At 38.2% G+C, this 15,863-nt stretch overlaps 1 protein-coding gene across 2 annotated transcripts in view; it reads left to right on the top strand.

Moving 5' to 3' along the window:
* csgalnact1a (chondroitin sulfate N-acetylgalactosaminyltransferase 1a) overlaps nt 1-13,424 on the top strand; it is a 43,063-nt gene extending 29,639 nt beyond the window's left edge. For both annotated transcript variants that reach the window (XM_064307321.1, XM_064307322.1), the window contains exons 5-8: nt 7,492-7,670; nt 8,201-8,295; nt 8,423-8,504; nt 10,032-13,424. In XM_064307321.1, coding sequence (XP_064163391.1) covers nt 7,492-7,670; nt 8,201-8,295; nt 8,423-8,504; nt 10,032-10,321 — 646 coding nt within the window. In that variant the 3' untranslated portion in view covers nt 10,322-13,424. The remainder of the gene's footprint in view (nt 1-7,491; nt 7,671-8,200; nt 8,296-8,422; nt 8,505-10,031) is intronic.
* The last annotated feature ends 2,439 nt before the right edge of the window (nt 13,425-15,863 follow it).

Raw genomic sequence — 15,863 nt, 5'->3', positions numbered from 1 at the left:
AAGACCTGTACAAACACATAGTGGGTAGCAAATCCCGTTCGTATCCTGGCCTGTGCCTTCCTGCGTGGAGTTTCCTCCACGTACTCAGGTTTCCTCCCACAGTCCAAACACATGCAGGATTGGCTAATTAGAGACTCTAACGTGCCCATAGGTATGAGAGTGTGAGTGAATGGTGTGTGTGCCCTGCCATAGATTGGTGGCCTGTCCAGGGTGTATTCCTCTCACCCAATGCATGCTGGGATAGGCTCCAGTGCCCCCCGCAACCCTGCCCAAGATCAGCGGGTATAGGTAATGGATGGATGGTTGGATGGAACTGAACTGAATGAAACTTGGCCTCACATATTTCAACAAAGTATGCACACGCTCCAAAATAGATGGTAATGTTAAGCCTGTAGTGAGAGTATTCTGGTCTTTTCCCTGGTAATCATTCAGCGATGTTACATGTTTTGTGCACTCTGAGCTTGGAGTATATTGTGACAATAGCACCCCTAAGTACTGGATTTACTTCTAATACATCTAGAAAAGGGACTGTGAAGGGATAGGGAGAAGTGAGGATATTTTGAGTCCACAAAATCATGTTATTTCCAAAAACAAAATAGTTGTTTTTTAGTGGATTAAAATTTAAGCTCATTTGGCAAAAACAAAGCTAAATTCTCTGTCAGTTCAAGAAGGAAGGAAATAATGGTTTTGCAATATTGACAGGGACACTCTGAGTTAAGGATAAGGAATATTTTATTATCACCAGGAGTCTTTTAAGTAGTATTTGCATGCACAGTTTAAAATGAAAATTCTTCATCTGGCTGACATTATCCAGAAATCGCCCTGTGCCTTATTTTTGTTAATCTGTTTCATACTTAATTCTAAATCTTCAAGCAGCAGTTTTAGGATGCAGAGAGACCTAATTCAGGACATAATTCAAAATTACTGCACTGTAGAAACTGCCCCAGAAATTAATAGGAAATGGAAGAGATTGTCCCTTCGATTAAACGTAAGCTTCAGAAAGCATGTATTTCGAAATAAAATGAGCTGTTCTTATCTTCACCCCAGATAAGAGGTCTGTGGGTTCAGACCGAAGCAGGTGGTGGATGTCACGTTAAATCGTATGGACCTCTGCTTTTGAAGTTGTTCTCTAAAAGAGAGCAAAAATACTTTCATCTTAACATTCAAATATCCTTGCAGATTCCAAAACAAAATTTTTTTAGCCTTTCCAGTACACAGTATATGAATAGCAGATGCCTCACAGAGACAGAGACAGACTGACACACTACTTCCTGGAGCAGTATTAGATAGTGTGCTGGGGTGGTTGTGGTTTTAAAACCAGTAAGGCCGTACTGTACTTTGTTTCTGCATCTTATAACATGCTCTGCAATAGTATGGATGTTCTTATATTTTATAAAATAAAATACAAATATTTTATTGCAATATTATTTACACATGCAGCAACACTGAGCAATTATTTATTTATTATTTATTTATTTAGTTTATTTAAACAGGGACAGTGTACAAAGAACATTAACCTTATATAAAACAAGGAAAGATGTAATGTACCGGGTTATAGCAATTTGCTAATTTCCACCCGTAGTCCCTGGGCAGGTAAGTAAGCAATGTCATTATTATGGTTGTATTATGTTGTATTATGGTCTGGTTATGCTGATTGAAATAATAAAGTGCTAACGTATTTGCTAATTCATTAATACACTATATGACCAAAAGTATCTGGACACCCCTTGCTCTAGGGCTGTTTTTCATGGCTTGAGCTAAGCCCCTTATCCCGGACTCACACTACATGATTTTTGGGCCGATTTTTCAGTCGCCGACGAGTTCTGAGATCTGCGGCAGAAAACCCCAGGTTGGAGCCGAATCGGGGCTCGCGCCTGTCACTGACGGTCATTAAGTATGAGCGTGAGCGGTTCTGAGACTCTTCCGACCGTGATTTTGAGTAGTCCCAGACACCCTCACATTTTCAAGCATGTTTGAAATCGTCGGCATACAATCTTGTAGTGTGAGCATTGTACGACCAGTTGAACACGCCAACAAGCAATAGCCAATGAGTGGGGGGAAACCAAGCGGAGGATAACTACAAAACAACATGGCTTTGAAGGCTACTTTATTCTTTTTATCTAAGAATTTAATAATACAACGAAAAGCACAAATATGTCATTCCCGGCGATGCAGTTTGAACATGCAAGGGCTAGCTAGCTACATTGTCATTCCACTGGCTTATTCACATCCAACTCTCTCTGAACAGACAATCCTTGCTGCCTGAATCTCCCCAATATATTGCATTATGTCCTATTTGTTTTCTTTTCAGTACAAATGAGCGCAAGAAAATATAGTCACCTCCAGCATGTTTTTCTGAGACAACAGAGGTTTGGAATCCTCAATGTGAAAAATCCTGTAATTTGTGAATCTCATCTGCATTCGATCATGTAGTTTGTGCACCACTACATCGACAAGACCACAGATTATAAAAAGGCTGTGGTGTAATGTGAGCAGCACAGCGATTTTGTGATGTGATAACTTCAGTGAAAGCAAAACTTAATGATACCGCATATAATGACATTCTCGATGATTCTAGTTTGGGAAAGGCCATTTCCTTTTTCAGCATGGCAATGCCCCAGGGCACACAGCAAGGTCAGTATATAAATGGTTTTGTTGAGAGCGGTGTGGAAGAGCTTGACTGGTCCGAACAGAGCCCTGACCTCAAGCCCATCCAACACCTTTGGGATCAATTGGAAAGCCAACTGCAAGCCAGGCCTAATCGCCCAATCAGTGCTTGACCTCACTAATGGTCTTCTGGCTGAATTGAAGCAAATCCTGGCAGCAATGCTCCAAAATCTAGAATATAGCCGTCCCATAAGATTGGTGGTTGTTATAGCAGCAAAGGGTGGACCAACTCCATATTAATGCCCAAAATTTATTTGAGATGTTGGATATCAGGTGTCCACATACTTTTTTTGCCATATAGTGTATATTATTATTATTATTTTAAAATTAACTTTGTTTTTGTTAAATTTGTTTTAAATTTTAAAATGAACTGTTGTTCATGTTACTGACATCATTTGTTATAAAGAAATGTTATTGCTCAAGGCAATTTACATATTTTTATGTTTATTGTATAATGCTGGGTATTTCATACACAGTACAATGTGTAGTGTTAAATCAACTGTTACTGAGTAAATAGGGTTCTGCTCTGGTCCCTGTTGGACGAAGTGCACAGTGGGTAAGGAACTGGACTTGTAACCGAAAGGTCGCAGGTTCGATTCCCGGGTAGGACACTGCCGTTGTACCCTTGAGCAAGGTACTTAACCGAAATTGCTTCAGTATATATCCAGCTGTATAAATGGATACAATGTAAAATGCTATTTAAAAAGTAGTGTAAGTCGCTCTGGATAAGAGGTCTGCTAAATGCCTGTAATGTAATGTAAATGTGTACTCTGTTAGTGTTGAATTAACACTGAAAATGTTACTGTGTAGAACATTTACACTGAAGCACCCTGTTCAGATGACATTTTGCACTTAGGCCTGCAATGCTTTGTCCAGTCTCCTAACCACTGCAGTGCATTCCTGCCCAGTAAACCTATGCATAATAAGCACACTAAGAGCCACACTGAGGGCTTGTAATTTGCACCACGTAGGGCACTGTGCAGTTACGTTCATTAAGATGAATTACTTTAACAGACTGGAGTGTAGAGAGGATAATTAATCCAAATTATCCCAGTAAACTGACCCTTACTGCTCTGCTGTCCATTTGTCAGTTTGCTCATTCACTCATTCCCTGTAATAACTTAATTTAATTATGAATTATATGGCCCAGAGTGGAGGACTTGTTTGGCAGTTTGAAATAACAACACATACTCTTTGGATGCTAGTGGTGAATATGGAAATATCTGCCCCTCACCCCACCCCTCTGCAATCTATTCCCCAGGCACGTGAGCAGTTCTAGCTTTTTTTTTTTTTTTTCCAAGAATATGATGACTCCCTGCAGACAAATCTGAATTTGCTAACACATACAGGAAGAAAAATAATAAATCCTGGCTATTTTTAGCTGGCTTTCCCTACTGTAGAGGAATTTTGATGAGCTGGAATAAACCGTTCTCTCCATCTTTAGAATTGTAAACCAGTATAAATTCCTCAACTGGTGTTCCCGTGCCCAAAATATTAGTAAGCAAGCATTTATCCTGTTTTGGCCCCCAAACTTTTACTGGTGGCTGAACTACAACAAGACTGCAGTGTCCCTTATTAGAAAGCAGATGCCTTGTTGACCCTAAGAAGTACTCTTAAGAAGTACTCTTAAAAAGTGGGCTCTTGTTGGATTACCCCTGAACTTACTCCAGGGTCAAATTAATTTTTCATCTGAAAGTTCTATGCATCACATCAATATGTTCCTGTGCTATAACCCAGAGGTTGATTTGGGTTAAACTGTATGGAGAAGTACTACACAAAGAAATATTCAAACTGGAGATATTACTTCAAGTTGGTGTTGGTGATCTAGAGCAGAGGTAGGCGAAAAGGGCCATATCTGTTTATGATTTTCATGACAACTTCTGGCCTTAATTATTTAATTATCTATATTTACACCATCTGACATTTTTGCAACATTTCTTGATCAACACATGAATGGCAGACTGTTCTTGTGTCCCGATATGAAGCGTTTTACCGTGATCTAATCCATGAGTGAACCAGTGTTGGTGTATACAGTTAATTAGCTCATTTAGCCAGGGTAATTGGTGAAAAAAAAACTCATATTTAAAATCGCCTATCCCTGGTCTAGAGAATAACCAAGCAGACCATCTACTGCATAAAGGTGCTATCATACTAAAGCTGCTGTGATCTTATTGTATGATGTAAGGTGTCACTCTGGATAAGAGTGTCTGCCAAATATGTACATGTAAGTATATGACAAATTACACATTGCTTTCGTCCTGCCAGTTCGTTTAACTGGAAGGATTTTTAATTTTGAGTGAGGACCCCATAATGGAATCAAATTCTTAATTCTCCTCATTTGTCAGCATGACTCAGACAGACCTAGTGGCACTGTTAGACCTGCAGCTGTGTCAGAGCATGTCAACGTCAACTCCATCTGATGTGTTCCAAACACTTCTCAAGGATTGGCGACACTTTGGTGTCACTGAGTCAGAGTGTTGAAGGTATAAATGATTTTGCATGACAAACAAGACAAAGGGAAACTCAAGGCATTCAAAAATAACTGACGTCTCTCAATCCTGGCTCTAATGAATAAGGATGGGCAGCAAAAACAATGTTTTTACTGTAGGCGGGGTACAGGAATAAAAGAAACTTGTGTGCACTGTGAATATTTGATGATTATTGAAAGTTAATCTTTTTGATTAATCTACACACCTGTGCCAGTCCCCTTTTTGGGGTGTGCTCTGTTTATAAGGTATGTGATGCACTAAAAAGGAATACTTAGATACTTTAAAATATCAGACTGTGATTCAGGCACATACTGTAAATATGCTATCATATTGAGATGGTGACTGTCTCTGATGAGCAGGACCCTTCAGTTAAGAGGAAAGGGGTTGAAATGTAAATAAAAAATGAATAAGCAGTCTCTACTCTTGATAGACCATCTTTAGTACTCTCTTCTATAGGAATCAAACTTTTTTTTTTTAAATCTGGTGAGGTAATGACACATTTTCTAAAACTTCCTTCTCAAGGTGAAGCCTGAAAGTAAATTATTCATCATATTTGCATTGTGTACTTTGTTCTCCCATAGCATTAGCTATTTAAAGCATTTCCTGATGGCTGTGTCATGGGGCATAAACAAACCTGGCACTCTGAGTAACAGGTACATCACCAGAGGCAAAATGGCTGACATTGACAACACTGAGGACTAGTGTACCTCAAGGTGCTTCAAAGAAAACTGCACATAACTGCCTTTCACCTTCACAAGTGTGCCTAAGGATAACTGTGGGCCTGGCCAGCATGTTGTTCTCATTACTGTGCATCTTTTGCTCAGTTATGCTCAGTTATCCATCCGGGCAATGATATAAAATCACACCACTTGTCTTCTGTCTGTCTTCTCTTCTACTCATCCCTTGGTACTGTGGGTGAATGAAGCACAGAGAACGTTGCAATGGGAGATAATGTTTGTGAAATGTGGCACAGCTCCAGTCAGGTGTTTGAGGTATTATCTTTTTAATGTACCATGTGCCCACTTAATATCAGTTTGCCAATTATTAGGTTAACTCATTTCATTTGAAAAATTCATTTTGCCCAGAGGCAAGTCCTAGATAAGAGATTAATCAGGACCTTTTTTTTTGTTTCTGAAATTCAGGATACAGACGGTCTTTCTGTGCTGCACTGTGGAAATTAACGATGACTAATAGGGATGGGGCTATTGTGTGCTGTACCTAATCAACAGGTTTTGTGAATCATTTGGACAGTGCTTACCTTTCTCTGACAATCTGAGTCTTGCTTTAATGGAAGCAGCTCCTTAGTGTCCTATACTGTTCCTGCACATCCTGGCTATGGCAATGGGCAATGCATGCTACATTTCTTGTGGGACTGTCCTAGGAATTAAAGACAAAAATAGGGTGCTTGACCGAGAACTCACATTCTTAATTCTTAATCGCCTGGTCAATGAAAAATAAAACTTGACTAAGCTTTTTCTTTGATTCCTTTTTTTAGTCTACATTGTAAGACATTACAGTAATGAACTATCCATCCATCCATTTATCCATCCAAAGAACTTACTCCAGGGTCAGAATCGTGGGGTCGGAGGTGGGGGTTTAGCTGTTGGCTGGGTGGTGTTCTGTGGCCTATCCCAGTATTGGGTGAATGGCTGAAATACCCTGGATAGGTCACTAATCCATTGCATGGCCCACACACTATTCACTCACAAATTAATTCCCCAAGGACAATTCAGACTCTCCAATTAACCTAACCTGCATGCCTTTGGGCTGGGGGAGGATACGAGAGTACCCAGAGGGAACCCACGCAGACGCAGGAGAACATGCCAAGTCCACACAGAAAGGCCCTCAGCCAAGATTCAAACTCAGTGCCTTCTTGTTGAGAGGCAAAAGTGCTATTCACTACACCACTGTTCTGCCTAATAATAAACTATCTCATTCCAATTATTATTTTGTCCTTCCTCACACAACCTTTACAGCTTATTTTAAATTGAATTGTAATGTGAATTATGCAAAACCATGTCATCTAAGATTTAATCGCCCCCTGAGTTAAAGTAAGCAACTTTATAATTTCATTACCAGATCCACTTCAAGACAAAATAATTTTATGGTCCTTGCCCATCATAAATAAACAGGAAATGTACTTGATATTACATGCATAAAAGTTCCTGATATTTCTCTGTAGGCATCATTCAACCTTGTGGGTGAGAAGTTTTTGGGCTCTTGGTCATTCTATCATTTTTTAAGTGATGGCTCAGCAAGCGGAAAGTTCAGTTCATGCAAGTCACTTTTAAACACCTACCACAAGAGACTGAAAGCCTTCTGTTCTTCTGTGCAGAGAGATAAACTTCAAGAACTTCACCTTGATCCAGCTGAATGAGGAGTTCTCCCGGGGGCGGGGCCTGGACGTGGGCGCAAGGGCGTGGAAGGGTGGCAACGTCCTCCTCTTCTTCTGTGACGTGGACATCTACTTCACAGCCGAGTTTCTGGACTCCTGCCGACTCAATGCACAGCCCGGTGAGGACCGCTTTCATTCAGAGAAATCTGTGAGCATCAGTGATTCACAGTCACCTTCATGTAACAAATGTGAAAATTCAGCATGAAACAGTCATTGATACGCATTATATTATATTATATATATTATATTATAATATTTTTTTATTATTATTATAATAATAATAATAATAATATATATTATACTATGTCCTGTACTATGCATTCGCAGTGTACAGGCACATATAATTTGGACCAAGGTACCATGGACCACATGGCACAAACTTGGCTTGAACAATGATTGGAAGTCCCGGTGAGAAATTTTGTAATTGATGGAGTGGTCATTTTTCATCCATTGAAGCCCAAGAACGAAGCCAACTGGGTGAACATCACCTGTGAGCTTCATGAGAACTGTTAGTTACCATTAAGAAGTATGGGTGTCTTCTACTAAATTGAAGTGTTTTTTTTCAGGGGTTTTTTTTAGGCTTAACCATCTTGTTTGTATCAAATGACAGTCCATTTCTGAGATAATGTCGTTTTTCCCAATCTCTTAGGTAAAAAAGTATTCTATCCAGTTCTATTCAGTCAGTATAACCCAAGCCTGATTTATGGTCACCATGACAACATTCCACCAATAGAACAGCAGCTGGTAAAGTATCCTCTCTAAATGTTTCAATTTTTGTAAAAACACATTATACAAAACCTCGAACCATTTTAAGACAGTCAAGTTGACCTGTTTAAAAAAAAAAACAAATTGGTGTGTTTATCTTTTTCAGGTAATCAAAAAAGATACAGGATTCTGGAGGGATTTTGGCTTCGGCATGACCTGTCAGTATAGGTCAGATTTCATCAATATAGGTAAATATATAAATTATGTCTAACAGTGGGCATATTACTAAACATACTAATCATGTCACTTGATGTGTTGGCATACACATATCTTAAAGACTATATGCTTTAAAATAAAAATAATGTCTGTATCCGCAATACTATATGAAAGATGTACCCTCATTCATGTAAGTTCATTGCATTTGTGCATGTTGCATCGGTTGCATGTCATTTACATGTAAATGTTTCATGGTATCATAAGTGTTTATATACAAACAGCACAACTTGGAATTGGTTGCTTTCTTGAAAATTGACTTGTTAAATTTTAATAGAAGAAAACATGAAAGACAGCCTGGTCCATTTGCAAAGTGCCATGGCCAAATCCACACCATTTGCAATATGGCAAGCCCTTGGGATATCACCTCCTTTAGCAAGTTTGCTTCAATTGATTTTTCCACTCAAGGTAAAGCCAGGCCATGACATCAGAAGTTGTAAAATATTTTATTACCACCAATTTCTGGAAAGTGGACAATATGTCTAGGAATGGCAGTTCAGACCGTTTATCGTCTGACAGCTTGTTTTTCCTGTTATTGGAAAACATGAGTAATGAAGGAGAAATGGTGATTTGTAACCTATTTATTTATAACCTATTCAATTTCTTGTACTTGCTATTTTTTATTTTTACATGTGGGATAAAAATATCAATTTCTGTAGTCAAAGATAAAATATCTTATTTCCTATTACTTCCCCTATTCAGAATACATTGACTTCCAGGGGCAAGATTGTAAATGCCTCCCACTAAGACAATAAAGATTGGATATCTTTAAAATTGGTACTGTAAGTGTATGTGTGCGTGCGTGTGTGTGTCTGTGCGCCTGTGTATGTGTGTGTGCATTTGTCTGGTTAGGGCTTTATATAGGCTAATTTATATTTTAAAATGTGATAAGGTGATTGAGGAGGATCACACAGCACCTCTAGTGCTCTCGCTGCCTCCATTCATTCTCTGCAGTGGAACTCGAGGACAAGTGGGGTCTATTTGGGTCACAGGCGCAGAACAACGACACAGCTGCAGAGCTCTAGCGGCATTTGTGTCATTGGGTGTTTAGGTGATAAAATTTTGGAAATAGAACGTGTTTCAGGCTCTGATTTGTAAATAGATGGCAAATGAAAATGGCTTCTTATCTTCATGCTTCAGTTCTTTGTTCTGACTCTGAGCTCTGCATTACCAGTTTGATGGAGAGATAAAAAAAAAAAAAAACTTCCTCCCTCTCTTCCATTTTTCATCTCTCTCGGCACCCTTCCTCGCAAACTTACATGATATTTCACTCTCTTATACAAACACACACACACACACACACACACACACACAGCACCTCAACATAAAGTCGTACTGAAACATGAATCATGAAAATAATTTCTATTGTGGGAACTTGGTAACTTGTGTCACTTCAATAATAGTCCTAATAGAACAGGACAACAGTATCTATGTCAACACTGCTGTGGGTCCAGTATAGTCTTAGCGAACTGTAAATGCTGATTCTCCTTGTGTCTTTGCAGGTGGCTTTGATGTGGACATCAAGGGCTGGGGCGGGGAGGACGTTCACCTCTACAGGAAGTACCTGCACAGCAACCTGCTGGTGGTGCGCTCGCCCTCGCGCGGGCTCTTCCACCTGTGGCACGAGAAGCGCTGCGCAGACGAGCTCCCGCCCGAGCAGTACAAGATGTGCATGCAGTCTAAAGCCATGAACGAGGCCTCCCACGGACAGCTGGGAATGCTCTTCTTCAGACACGAGATCGAGGCCCACCTGCGCAGACAGAAACACAACGGAGCAGGCAAAAAGACATGAGAGAGTGCTGGTGGAAGACTTGAAATGGCGCGGGTAGGTGTTTTCAGAAACTGCAAGGAGAAGACCTGAAGTGGTTTAGGTTAAAACATAATAATAACAACTGTGTGGGGAAGGGGTTTTGAGAGGGTGGAAGTAGAGGATTTGTAACTGTAACAGTGGAGATATACATTTTTATAGGGTGGAAGTAGAGGACTTGAAAAGGTATGGTAAAGCAATGACAGAGGCAGGAATGAGGTTAGGGGTTAGAAATGTAGGATGAATAGAAATGACAGGATAAAAGAGAGTTATATGTACTAGCCACATCTTCAACTTCCACCCTCCCCACTGAGGCCTGTATCAAATCCCCAAAGTTTCTGGCAGATTATATTTGTAAAGATGTGAATAGATGGCAGCTGTATTTGTCTCTAGATAAGAAGCATAATGTGTTGAGCCATCATTATGAGAAGTTTAGAAAAGGATCACTTAATCACATTGTCTCTATCTTTCAGTCAAGTTTGGCCTGACTTTCATATTGTACAGTGCAAGCAATTTGGCTACGGGAGTGGGGAATTTTCAGTAGGCATAAGAATATATTAAGGCTACCAACAACAAATACCACATAGTAAACACTTCAAGACTTGCATGCTTCAGTGCTGGACATTACACAGTAAAGTGTTCTGAGATATTGCAACATTCTTCAACTATGAGTTCAACTCCAAAAGGGATCATAATTTCCTATATTAGAGTAACATCTACTTGATCAGAGTTGATTTAACACTTAACATTTTACTGTTTGTGAATGGAAATATGCCCATTTGTGATAGTTGTTAGCTGACAACAGTACTGCAGCTGCAGAATGAGTCATGCAATCAAAAACATTTCTTGGACATAATTTGGCACAAATTCATTGGAGGTGCTGCCATTTACATTGAGTAAAAGTATGTGTTTAGTGCTCACAGTCAAAAGTCATATTGATCACAAACACAGTCCCCTGCAGTCAATGAGATTTATCCATTCATTTATGATCTGAATATTCACAAGATCAGCCTCAATGCCTGCTGAAAATCTTAAAACACTTAAAATCCTGGTTACAAAATGTTTCCCCTGTCTTATATAGTTTTATTTTGTGTCTTATATATTTTAATGTGCACATGTATGCATTTTTTACAGTAGTACATTTACAGTCCAAAAATCTATCCATCCATCCATCCATCCATCCATTATCTAACCCGGTCATGGGGGTGCTGGTGCCTATCCCAGCATGCATTGGGTACATTAATAAATCATAATCTGTGACTATAAGCATTCTTTAAGTATTGTACTATTAGCATAACAAGAGGCTTTAGGCAGACTTCAGTTTGAATTATGGTAACCCCAAAGTGAAAAAGATGGGGTGGCTATGATTGTTGGTGTTATTGAAAGTAAATTGTCTGTTGCCAAGGAAAAGTCTACAGGATTGCTGAATTAACTGAATTTACTCTATATATGGGCCTCTTTCATTATGTTGAATTACACATGGATTCAAAAGTGGCACATTCAGCCAGAGATTCAATATCAAAGCAGAAAATACATTCAATACATATATAATACATACTATTCACTCATAAAGGTTCATAACTAACACATAGCTGTAGACCTGTAATAGTGTGTTTTACTTTGTCGTTGAAATCCGCTAGTAAGAACCAGGTTTATAGAGTGTGACTGGGCCTTGGTTTGCTGTTCATATGTACATCTTCTCTGTCTTATTAACCATCTAGTTTATGTTTTTTCCTACCAATTTGTCTTATTTAATGAATCAAACAATATTTATTTGACATGCTGTACTGCTTGTATGTTCCACCTTTTTGGAGTTTGGAAGCCATTTGGGCTGGGAATAAGGGATAGGTTTTTTGACACTGGGCATCTTGGGTGCTTTTATGTGACTCCAGTACAATAAAAATATGGGGTGGGGAGGCTGAGATTGCAAGCGAGGACCAGGATGGGAGTAGGGGGAATTAATTGAGATCATGGACCTCCAGTTGAAATCCCAGGCTTTAAATGTTCAAACGGAGAAATCTTGTCAAAATGCATAACCATTACGCAGAATTAATAGCACATATTTTTTCATATTTCATACACTGTATGTAACCCCAAAAGTTACATTTTACTCTATATTTATTTTTGTGTACACAATACATGTGAGCTTTTTAATGATGTAAAAACAAAGAGTTTGGTATTTTTGTTATTTGAAACTGCACTCAATGCAAAGAAAGGTATTACAAAGGTCCAAAAACCTAAAATGTTGAATGTGACAACTCATGCACAACGTGGTTGCAGGTGTTGATATGCAAAAATAAATGTCAGCGAAGTGGTATTTTTTCAGCATTTTGTGTCATTCTCAACCATAAGACAGTATTGATAAATTCTCTCCAGCTATGTTTTACAATAGCTAAACTTCTGACAGTTCATAATAATGCACATCTTTTACTTAACGGGCAGTTCAAAGAACTGCGACATTGTAAATTTAAAGACCTTTCAAACGAGCAGCTGTTTCTTGGCAGAGGTTCTTGTTCCATCTAGTGTCCAAACATTGTATGTGCACTCTCAGGCATGTTGTTTCCTTCCATTGTGTCTCATTACCCAACCAGAAAATCTGAATGTCTTTATAACTTGTAGTCTTGATAAACAATTGCAGTGTAATACACGGAACAATACAAGGCCACATTATGGAAAAGCAGCTGTCGTAAATTGTACTTTGCCATGAGTAAATTCACACACAAAATGTAGGGTTGTTGATGTAGTGTTGTTAATAAAGAGAAGTTTGGTTTTCTACAAATTGTACTTAAAAATCCTCTATGACATGTTTTTACTCAGGACTCAAAGGTCCTATTTTTGTATTTGGTTTACCAAAGCCTGTACAGAGAACAATCTAATATATTTAGGAATGCACTTTGCATTGGAAGCTGTGATGTTTGCATATAAATAGAAAGGTTGTTATAACTGTTACAGAAGAGAAGACTTTTTGAATGACATTCAGTTTCTTTTTTGCAGGATATTGTAGTGAAGCTGCATTGTAAAAAAATATTTCTTTCTTCTATACATTTTCTTTTGAAGGGAATGGAAAAAATAAAAACTGCATTCTGAACTACGTGTGTTTCTTCACCGGTACATAAATTCTCCTTTATTGCACGCTAAAAGCTGTATGAGTGATTGTATGCATTTTTCTGCCTGACTGCACAGTATGTCATCAAACATATTTACAAGATTAAACTATGAAATTAGTGAATATATATAGAATTTTTTTCTACTAATAGCAATCGTAATCAAAATCATTAGAATAACACAAGAATAAATAGATCATTAAAGTTGGCTTTTTGTTTTGGTTAGGGTTATTTGTTTGTAGAATTTACAGAATTTGCCAAATAAAATGTAATATAATATTCTGATGGCACTGTAGTCTTCTCAGATGTTGATACTTCTAAGTGTGCCACAGAAAATTTTCAATCTGCTTTTAATATTATTCAGAATATTATTAAGATAAAATTGTTTAATCTGATAGTTGTTGCTCTAGATTGCATGATAGCTACCAGAGATAACACTGCATTTCAGCATGTTTCATGCTAAAAGTACCTTGGTTTTTGGAACGATAAATATCTACATTCCAAAGTTCATATTGACAAAGTGGACAAATGTTGAAGCTGATTTTTTATTATTACTATTATTTTGCATAAGTCATGTTTTTCCTTCATTGCAAGAAAAATACTTGAGTCTGCAACTTTTCTTCCTGTTTTTGATTTTGGTAACATAATTTATATGCACAATGCATTGTCATCCATGCACACCTTGGATCCTTTGTATCGTGGGGTCGTAGATAGATGTCCTGCGGACATCCATGATATAATGGCATCACAATTTAAATAAAACTTTTATGTTCTACTCTGATAAATAGTCGCTTTAGTCACTGGTGGGTGTTGGGTGAAAGTATCAAAACTAAGTTGATTTTTTTTTCATTAAATTGGGGCTCTCAGGCACATGGAGAACTTTTTAGAGGGCCTTGGGGTGTATACATTTTGGGAACCCCTGCCTTAGATCATGTATTTCAGCACCAGTACCACCTTCACAGTTTGCCCCCTTTTCATTTCTCGATTGAATTCAGCAAGCCTAACCTCTCACAAGCAGTTTTCCCCCCCTTTTTTCATTTTTGAATGGCAATCACAAAAATCTCAGAATAAGAATCAGCATGGGCCATGAACCAGGTAAAAATGATTGTACCATTTGACTGCAATAAGAGTGAGGTTGTGGTTGTAGTAAGAGTCAGGTTTGCTGATTTGGGATCATCTCTTGGAGACACTTAGTTTCAGAAAGCTTATTTAACACTATGAGTGCATACCATGCTTATAGTACTGAAAGAGTTCAATATTGCACGTCATAAGCATCTGCTTAGTACCGATATCCATTAGATGGCAGTGTTTCATTGATACGATCTTAGCATCGGATGGAGCTGAATAATGTAGAAGAGTCCAGACACGGCAGAATTTGAATGTAAATATTTGAGAGTAAAATGAGGGGAGGTAGTGCTCATTGCGAAACATCAGTTCTTGTCCAGTTCAATTAAAGTGTAAACCAAGAAGACATGTTTAAAAAAATGTTCAAGAATATAACATTCAAGGTGTTGAATGTTTATGTTTCTGTTGATATGCAAGCAGCTTTCAAAGTATTGATGCACGTTTATTTATTTATTTACTTATTTATATAACCTGTGTGATTAAACATATGGAAATGACGCTCTGGTAGATTACGAAATATTCTGAGAGCAGATTAAATATTAAATAGAAAGGAAAATACGTTCTGAATTATCGATTCCATTATGCAATGATGGGGAAATTACTCGAGTATCTGTACACACACTTCTAATGACTTGTGCATGGTGTTTTAAATGTTGCACCGCTAAAAAAAAAAAAAACTAAAAAAAATACTTGTTTTTAATTTTTTTTTTTTTTTGGTAACACATTCATTGATAAAAAAAATGTGTTATAACAGTTATTGCAGATTACTGACATGATGGTATGATTATGCTTGTAAAATAAGATTATAATTGAATTGAACACAGAACCTGAAACATCCAGTATCCATTACTGGCATGAACATTGATTGTAACAAGATTTAGATACACAGAAGCCCACAATTATGAAATTCCTATTCTTGATCCCACATGGCTGCAGTCCATGTTGAAGTAGAAGTTAATTGTGACATTGCCTCATATTCGTGGAAGAATATTCCATCCATCCCAGTGGTATACTGCAAGTTCATTCACTTAATACAGGGCCAATCCTATAAAGTGACTTTACTGCCAAGGCAGGGATTAGTCATGTGATAGTATTAGGATCGCAACGAGGACAGACCTGAAATTAAATGCTTGACTTAAAAGCCATGTCGTGTTGTTGTACAACAGCCAACAGTTACGTATGAAGGAGAAAAGCAGGTCACATGGTACGATTTACGACACCTTGCAGCAACAACCAGGGCAATGTCTAAAGGTGACAGACTGTTTGCTAAAGCAACACATGCATTGAAAAGTAGCAGT

This window comes from Anguilla rostrata, chromosome 14 (assembly GCF_018555375.3).
Source record: "Anguilla rostrata isolate EN2019 chromosome 14, ASM1855537v3, whole genome shotgun sequence".
In the NCBI taxonomy this organism is placed as follows: Eukaryota; Metazoa; Chordata; class Actinopteri; order Anguilliformes; family Anguillidae; genus Anguilla; species Anguilla rostrata.
Note: the sequence above shows the minus strand (reverse complement) of the source record. Positions and strands in the feature narration are given on the sequence as shown.